The 8,459-nt window shown below is 51.4% G+C and overlaps 1 protein-coding gene across 1 annotated transcript in view; it reads left to right on the top strand.

The window, feature by feature from the left end:
* Window positions 1-7,646: 7,646 nt before the first annotated feature.
* LOC103200421 (aldehyde dehydrogenase family 3 member B1-like) overlaps window positions 7,647-8,459 on the top strand; it is a 22,987-nt gene continuing 22,174 nt past the window's right edge. The window contains exons 1-2 of the mRNA XM_007944931.1: window positions 7,647-7,776; window positions 7,858-8,026. Of these exons, the coding sequence (XP_007943122.1) occupies window positions 7,647-7,776; window positions 7,858-8,026 (299 nt within the window). The remainder of the gene's footprint in view (window positions 7,777-7,857; window positions 8,027-8,459) is intronic.

Below are 8,459 nucleotides of genomic sequence, written 5' to 3'. Positions count from 1 at the left end.
CATGGAAGCAGCAGTCAAGAAACCAAACATTGTATCGCACTGGGCACATCTGCTGCAAAAGACCTCTTTAAAGTGCTGGAGAGGAATGATGTCACTTTGAGGACTAAGGTGCACCTGACCCAAGCCATGGTATTTTTAATCCCTCGTATGCATGTGAAAGCTGGCCAATGAGTAAAGAAGACTGAGAAGAGTTGATGCGTTTGAGTTGTGGTGCTGGCGCAGAATACTGAAAGCGCCGTGGACGGCTGAAGAATGAACCAGTCTGTCCTGGAGGAAGTGCAGCCAGAATGCTCCTTGGAGGTGAGAATGGCCAGACGTCGTCTCACCTACTTTGGTCAAGTTGTCAGAAGGGACCAGTCCCTGGAGAAGGATGTCATGCTTGGTAAAGTGGAGGGTCAGTGAGAAAGGGGAAGGCCCTCACTGAGATGGAGTGACACAGCGACTTTAAAGATTGGCTCAGTTATCGCAAGGATTGTGAGGGTGGGACAGCACTGGGCAGTGTTTCCTCCTGTTGTACCTGGGGTCTCTGTGAGTCGGAGCTGACTCTTCAGCACCTGATGACAATGACCAGGGAGCCTTGAGACTGTCTGTGAGGTGGCTGCCTGGTGGGCCCAGATCAGCTCCCACCTTGTGAGCCGCAGGCCAGAGAACTCATCTGGGCCGGGAGGCTGCCCCTCCCTCCCGGGCATCCCCAGCGGTGAGCAGCCACAGCCCCCCTTCTGCTTTCAAATTACTTTCTCTCTAATAAGGGTTTTATTATTATTTATTATTATTATTATTTCTTTTTACTCTTTGTTGTGAAAATATGTTTGTTTTGGTTACTTGTCGCTCTGACGGGAATATCCCACAAATGGGATGGTGCTGTGGTTACCTAGTGCTGCTCTGACAGTATTCTTCCACAAATGGTATGGCCATAACAGGAGTTTATTCTTATAATTTGGAAGCTTTAAGTCTGAGTTCAAAGTGCCAGGCTCTAGGGGCTGGGTGAAAGCCCCTCAACCTTGGGGTCCAGCTCTGCCTCCAGCTCCCAGCCCACTGGAGCTAGAGGCGTTTTTTCACTCAGATAGCTGCTGGCTGCTGACACTGACAAGCCCAAGATTGACAAGTAAAAAGGCACAGTCCCAATCTTACCAAACCACACGGCAGGCCATTAACTCAAGTCCATTAAAAGTCCCAAAGTCGGCAGAGCATGGCAGGCTGCTGAACAACGACTCGGCTACGTGCAAGGTCCAAGTGTGCCATAGGCTAGAGACCATTCCTCAAGGCTTCTCCTTATACACAGGAAGCAGAACATATCCCACTCGGCTACTCAGCTGGTCACAGTAGATCCCACCGTGGAGTTGATTGCCAGTCTCATCATGGGGAATACTACATCCAGCTGCCCAGCCACTCAACCAGGCCCAGCCAAGTTGACCCACAACCTGAAGTACCACAATGTTCCCAACAAAGGGTAGGAAAACCAACAAGAGAGAAGTATTGCTGGCAGTGCAAACACCCTGAAGCAGCCTCTGGAAGGCCCAGCCTGTGCTGTTTCCAGAAAACCCGCTGTGCAAACTGCTCACCCACGGAGTCCTTGTCACAGCTCCTCCCCTGGCCTCGTGATCTCCAACACCACAATGGCAGGCGTGGTGATGGGGTTGCTGTAGGCTGATGGGAGGGCCAGCACTTGGCACGGCATACCCACAGTGGTGGCTGCCACTCCCAGGACTCAGGTGAGGCCCCACCACCACAGGGCCCCAGGGCCCCAGCCCAACTCCCAAGCAAGGCCTGAGCTCACCTGGAAAGACGGTGGGCTGGCGGGGAGTCAGGCCTGGCTGGGTTTGAATCCCTATCTGTCCCTGTCATGGTGACGCTGGCCTGGTTGCTACACCTCTCTGAGCTTGTTGTCACACCTGTGCACTATGGATGGCAATGATGGAGAATTGTATGAAAATGTGTGTAAAGTACTTGGCACAGGGCTTACCACATAGTACCAAAAAAAGCCAAACCCAGTCCCACGGAGTCGACTCCAACTCATAGTGACCATACAGGACGGAGTAGAACTGCCCCACAGGGTTTTCATGGCTGTCAGTCTTCACAGAATCCTACTGCCTCATCTTTATACTGTGGGGTGCAGTGAGTTTGCACCACCGACCTTCTGCTCCTCGCGTATTTCGACCACTGTGCCACCAGAGTTCCTGAGCACACAGTTGGTGCCTAATTAAGTTTTGCTGAGTGAACGAATGAATGAGTGACTACCAATCACAGCTACTCATTGAGTGCTGACTGTGTGCAGACATTGCACCCAGAGGCTTCTACCTACGTACCCTGGGAAGAGTCACATCAACCCCTGAGGGGCCTTATGAGTGGACCCAGGGTGGTCCTGGCCTTCAGGGCTGGCGGGAAGGAAGGCCGGGGCAGGGACTCAGGGACCAGGCCCGTGGCAGCCACTTCTTCAGGAGAGTGGGGTGAGGGGCAGAAGCCATCCCCATGGATTGAGCACCGAGCACCTGCTGTGTACCCCATCAAGTGTTCCATCCTCGCAGTAGCCCATGAAGCAGGTAGAATCAACCCCATTTTACCGGGAAGGAAACTGAGTCCCAGAGAAGGGATGTGACTTGCCCAGGGTCACTTAGCAAGTGCTGAGGAGTGTGCTCTGAATCCAGGCCACAGGCGACTGGTGAAGAGTTCTTGCGGAGATCCCTGGCTCTGGGAGCTGAGCTCAAGGGTGCCTGAGTGAAGGATGAAGGGAAGGAAGGAGAGAGGCCGCCTGAGAGCAGAGTCTGTGCCCAGCCCAGCCCACCCTCCCCGGCTCCTTGGCCCAGAGGGAGAAGCTGCGGGGTAAGGTACTGAGAGCCAAACAAAATCAGACACGTGCTGAGGGCAAGGCCTGGCCTGAGACAAATGAGGGGGAGCTAGGGCCTGGTCCCCTCCTCCACATACTGGCTGGGGAGACAATTGCTGGGGCACTGGTAGCAGAAGAGAAGCCCTGAGGAGCTGAGGGGCAAAACTTGACCCTGCGCGGCATATTCCATCCAGCGAGATGAAAAGGTTTAGCATAGACAGTGGTGAAAGATGAACAACACGGTGATTGTAAGCCATGCCTCTGAATTGTACCCTCAAAAATGGTTACAATGGCCAAGTGTATGTTATATGTCTTTTATCACAGTAAGATAAGAAATACTGGGAGAGGGAGAAATTAGATCTCCTGTAGTTTGCTGGTGGAAAACCGTTTTGAGCTTCCTCAAAAAGTTCATGTGATAATTCAAAATGCACCAACAGCAGAAGAGAAGCCAGATGATTGGGACCTTCTAAAAATTAAATTTTTATGTGCTTCCAAAGACTTCTCCAAAAGAGTCAAAAGAGAACCTACAGATTGGGAAAAAATATTTGGTAATAACATATCTGACAAGGGACTTATCTCTAGAATTTATAGAACACTTCAACACCTCAATAACAAAAAGACAAACAATCCAATTAAAAAATGGGCAGAAGACATGAATAGACACTTCACCAAGGAGGATATTCAAGCGGCCAACAAACATATGAAGAAATGCTCACAATCATTAGCTATTAGAGAGATGCAAATCAAAACAACAATGAGATACCATCTTGCTCCAGCACTAGTAGCAAAGTTCAACAAGACAGAAAATAACAAATGCTGGCATGGTTGTGGAGAGATTGGGACTCTCATACACTGCTAGTGGGACTGTAAAATGGTACAACCATTGTGGAAAGCAGTATGGTGATTCCTTCAAAAGTTGGAAATACAAATACCATTTGACCCAGCCATTCCATTAGTAGGTATATACCCTAAAGAAGTGAGAGCCATAACAAGAACAGATATATGCACGCCGATGTTCATCGCAGCACTATTTACAATAGCCAAAACTTGGAAACAACCTAGATGTCCAACAACTGAGGAATGGATAACCAAACTTTGGTACATTCACACAATGGAATACTATGCAACGCTAAAGAATAATGTAGAATCTGCAAAACACCGCATAACGTGGATGAACTTGGAGGACCTTATGCTGGGTGAAATAAGTCAGTCACAAAAGGACAAATATTGTATTAGTCTGTTATTGTAAAAGTTAAGGAAAGGTTTATATATTGGAGGACATTTTCTTTGTTGGTTACCAGGGGTGGGAGGGGAGGGGAGGGAATGCTGTTAGATAGATAGAGATAAATATTGATTTGGGTGAAGAGAAGGGCAATGTACCAAATGTGAGTGACCAATATGGCAGCATTGAGGATGAGAAAGACATAGAGAGTTACATGGGCAGTACAGACAACAAATATGAACCCCTTTGCATATACAGTACTGAGATGTCAGTGAAGGCAAACATGGGTATAGGGACGGATAGATGGGTGAACAAGCTAAACAATTGGGTATGTCTAAATGGAGAGTGTATCCAAGATCATATATAGGGTTGGCAGACAATGGGCCTATAAGTTCATGTGAATGATCAGAATTCCCAGGTGTATAGTAGAGCTGACAAGGAGCAAGGTTATGGTCATTGCTTGGTCACAGCCAGCTACCCAGAGGGACCGAGTAGTTGATCCTGAGGGCTTGGGACCATGGTTGCAGGGGACATCAAGCTCAATTGGTATAACATACTATACAAAACATTGTTCCACCTACTACTTTGGCGAGTAGCAACTGGGACCTTAAAAGCTAGGAAGCTGCCATCTAGATGCAACAACGGGTCTCTCCTCGTCAAGAAGAAAGAAGAAAACCAAAATTAATGGAAACAATCAGTCCTAGCAACTGGTACACCATCTGATCTGCAACCTGTACAACCTGTACAACCATGAGACCAGAAGAACTAGATGGTGCCCAGCTACCACTGCCATCCACTTGGAAGGGAAAGAGGGAGAACAATGTGGAACAAAACTCAAAATCATTTGGAGGCAAAAAAAAAGAAGGTGGGGACCAGGTTTGCTGGTCCAATGGAGCCTGGTGTAACCACTGAGACTATGGCCCCTAGCTGCCCTTCTGGTCTGGAATTGAACCCACAACTGTGGTTTCCAGCCAAACAAAGTACAGGCATGTGAGTTAAACATTTACCTCAAGTAGACACACACCCTGGAGAGAACAATCATAGGAGAAGGAAGGGCTGCTTATGCACAGGGAGATAGCTCAGGGTGCAGAAGAGTATGAAGGGATGGACACTGGGAGGAGGTAACTATGGGGAGGAAGTGGGAGGGGAGCTGCTGCATTGTAAATTTTGGTCAATGACATGAGACAAAGTATATGTGAACTGCTGTATGAAAAGTGAATTTACTCTGTAAATCTTCACCCAAATCCTAAAAAAAAAAAAAGTTCATGTGAAACTACCATACGACCCAGCAATTCTACTCCTAGGTATGTTCCCAACAGAAGTGAAAACAGAAACTCAAGTAGACTTGTACACCAATGTTCACAGCAGCACTATTCACAGAAGGTGGGATCCATCCAAATGTCTGTCAACGGACAAGCACTGTGTGGTCCAGCCAGACAAGGGGCTGTTACCCAACCAGTGGGAGAGATGAGCCCTGATACATGTACTGTTGTATGGTTACACGGCTGAGCTTGGAGACATTAACTAAGTGAAATAAGCCAGAAAAATACTCACAAAAGAACAAATGTTGCACGATTCCACTGACGTGAAATATCTGTTGTCGTTAGGTGCTATCAACTCCGCTCCAACGCACAGTGACCCCGTGCACAGCAGGAGGAAACGCTGCCTCTCGATCCTTGCTGTACCTGAGCCCATCGTTGCAGCCACTGTGTCCGTCCACCTCCTTGAGGGTCTTTCCCTTGTTCACAAGCCGTGGTGGCTTCTTCTCGGCTCCTCACACCCCTCCTCGTTCCACAGGGCGCGGGGCTGAGGACCAGGGAGGGGCAGGGGTTTCCCCAAAGTCAAGCTGGTTTGCTTGTGTGTGTCCACTTTTTTTAATTGTGATGGAAGACCTGTCACATAACATTTGTAATTTGAACCACTGTCGCAGCACAATCCAGGGGCGTGAGTTACAATCACCGTGCGGCTCGTCCTTCCCACACTCTTTGCAAACCGCTTCAGCCCCTTGAACAGAAACTCAGGAAACAGCAACCCCCGGTGCCCCACCCCCATCCCAGGCCGCATAACCTCTATTCTACTCTGTCTCAGGAATTTTCTAGACACTTCATAAGGTTTCAGTGGCCAATATTTTCAGAAGTGGATGCCTCTATCCTTCTTCCCAAGCCGTGGTGGCTTTTTATTATTATTATCATTATTACTATTTTTGTTGTGACTTGGGTGAAAGTTTACAGAGCAAATTCATCTTCTATACAGCAGCTCACATACACTTTGTCTCATGACATTGACTGCAATTTCCCACAATGCAACAGCTCTCTTCCCACTTCCTCCCCATAGTGACCTCTTCCCTGTGTCCTTCCCTCCATGCACTCCTGCCATGATGTTTTCCATCGTCTCATGTGCATGTGAAAACTGGACAATGAGTAAGGAGCACAGAAGAAGAGTTGATGCATCTGAACCAGGGTGTTGGTGAGGAATATTGAAGATACCACAGATGGCCAGAAGAACGCCCAGAGCTGGGGGCCCAGGCACAGGATGGTGGGGCTGAGGACGTCTCTGGGTGCCCTGCTTTGTCCTGGAGTCTGGGGGTGCCTCTTACCCTCCTTCAGAGAGGGCAGAGGGCCCTCGGAGTGGTGACAATCTAGCTCCTGAAGTGATTCATCTCATCCTCACATCACTTGGGTGTATGTTACTATTCTCCTATTTCTTAGTTTGGAAAACAGGCACAGAGAGGTTAAGACACTAGCCTGAGATCACACAGTTAAGTGACAGGGCTAAGATCTAAGCCCAGGCCACACACTTACCCACCAGCTCACTCACAGCAATGCAGCGTACTCTCTCCATTTTCTATGAGAACACCGATGTCCAAAGAGGTGACGAGATTTGTCCAAGGTTACCCAGTTACAAAGAGGCAGGACCAGGAAGAGCCAGTCTGTCTGACCCTGAGCCCATGACCTTGGCCACTTCAGGACCCTCAGAACCTCTGTATCCCCCCCATCACTCTCCCCAGGAGACTGGGCCAGTATGGCCCAGGCCCTTGGCAGAGCCCACCACCTACCACAGCCAACTCTAAGAGTGGTGTTCTGGCCTGTACGTCCCCTGCTTATCCTGGGGGTCTCCCGGGCAGAAATATAACTCCCAGGCCCATGGAGGCCCTGGGGCTTTGAGAATCAGCATCGACCCAGAGAGGGGAGGGGCCGGCACCTGTGTCTCCCCAAGGGTCAGTGCTCTCCCAGACGGGGGGAGCCAACCACCCAGTTAGGATGGGATTCCTGTCTCAGGAAGACGGGCCTCTTTGGGGACCTTCTACCAGTCTGTTCCCAAACACATGATGAGTCCAGAGGTAGCCCCTGCAGGGGATCCCCCTGACATCCTCCCAGGCCAGGGAGGGTGCCCCTCAGGATCCAGCACACTCCTCCCCCCACCAGCATGACCCCAGGTGGCTCCTGGTTTGCTGTGTGGCCTTAGACCAGTGGCTGCCCCTCTCTGGGCCTTGTTCTTGGCCAAGGGCTACGAGGCTCAGCCTCAGCCCGGCCCCGCCTGGCACCCGCTCTGTCTCTGTGCTGCCTGGCTCAGGTCCAGACAGCAGGGCAGGGCTGTCACATGCCGATCCACGTGACAGGCAGCGGCCGGGGGCTCCATCCCATGAAGAGGACGGGGGCTCTGCGCAGCCCCCTGCGCACCCCCCACCTGGCTGCAGTCTCCAGGGTCGACCAGGGCAGGTGTGGACCAGGTAGGCAGGGGGAGCCGGGAGGATGCCGAGGTGTGATGCACCTCTTACGGGTGCTGGGTAGGCCCAGGGGCCCTGGGGCAGGATCCCAGGCGGATCAGGGTGACAGCACAGGCGATGGCACAAAGCCACAAAGGATGTCCCTCCCCCACACCTGCAACACAATCGCCGCCTGCCTGTCACCAGCAGCTGCTCCGGAGTCATCCTTCTTTGTGCTGGCTCTGACAGGTGTGTCCAAAGGGGACGAGCGCAGGTGACAGGTCCCCTCACTGCCCGCCAGGGCACAGCTCGGCCACTGAGGAAGAGTGGGCAGACTTCAGGGACCGTCACGGTGACACGTGCTCTCATGACTGCTGTCCCAGAGGGTGGGTGGTCCTCGGCCCTGAGAGGTGGAGTAAACACCTGGGGGGCATGGTCCCCGTTGTGGGATAAGATGTGTCTGGGGTGGGCGCCAGTCCCGCCACGCGCATCCTGTGTGGCCGAGTCCTGTCCCGTCTCCCGCATCTGTTTCCTCGATTGTAAAACATGGGGTTTCTGGTGACGGGCCCCATGGGTGGGGTGGCAAGTGGGGTGGCAGCGATGGTGACAGGGTCCATGGGTGGGGTGGTGGCGATGGTGACAGGGTCCACTGGTGGGGTGGTGGGTGGGGTGGCGGTGATGGTGATGGGCCCCATGAGTGGGGTGGC

The sequence above is a fragment of the Orycteropus afer genome, unplaced genomic scaffold, assembly GCF_000298275.1.
Source record: "Orycteropus afer afer isolate SDZICR_OR568_19922 unplaced genomic scaffold, OryAfe1.0 scaffold00130, whole genome shotgun sequence".
Classification (NCBI taxonomy): Eukaryota; Metazoa; Chordata; class Mammalia; order Tubulidentata; family Orycteropodidae; genus Orycteropus; species Orycteropus afer.
This window is presented reverse-complemented; position numbering and strand designations above follow the sequence as displayed.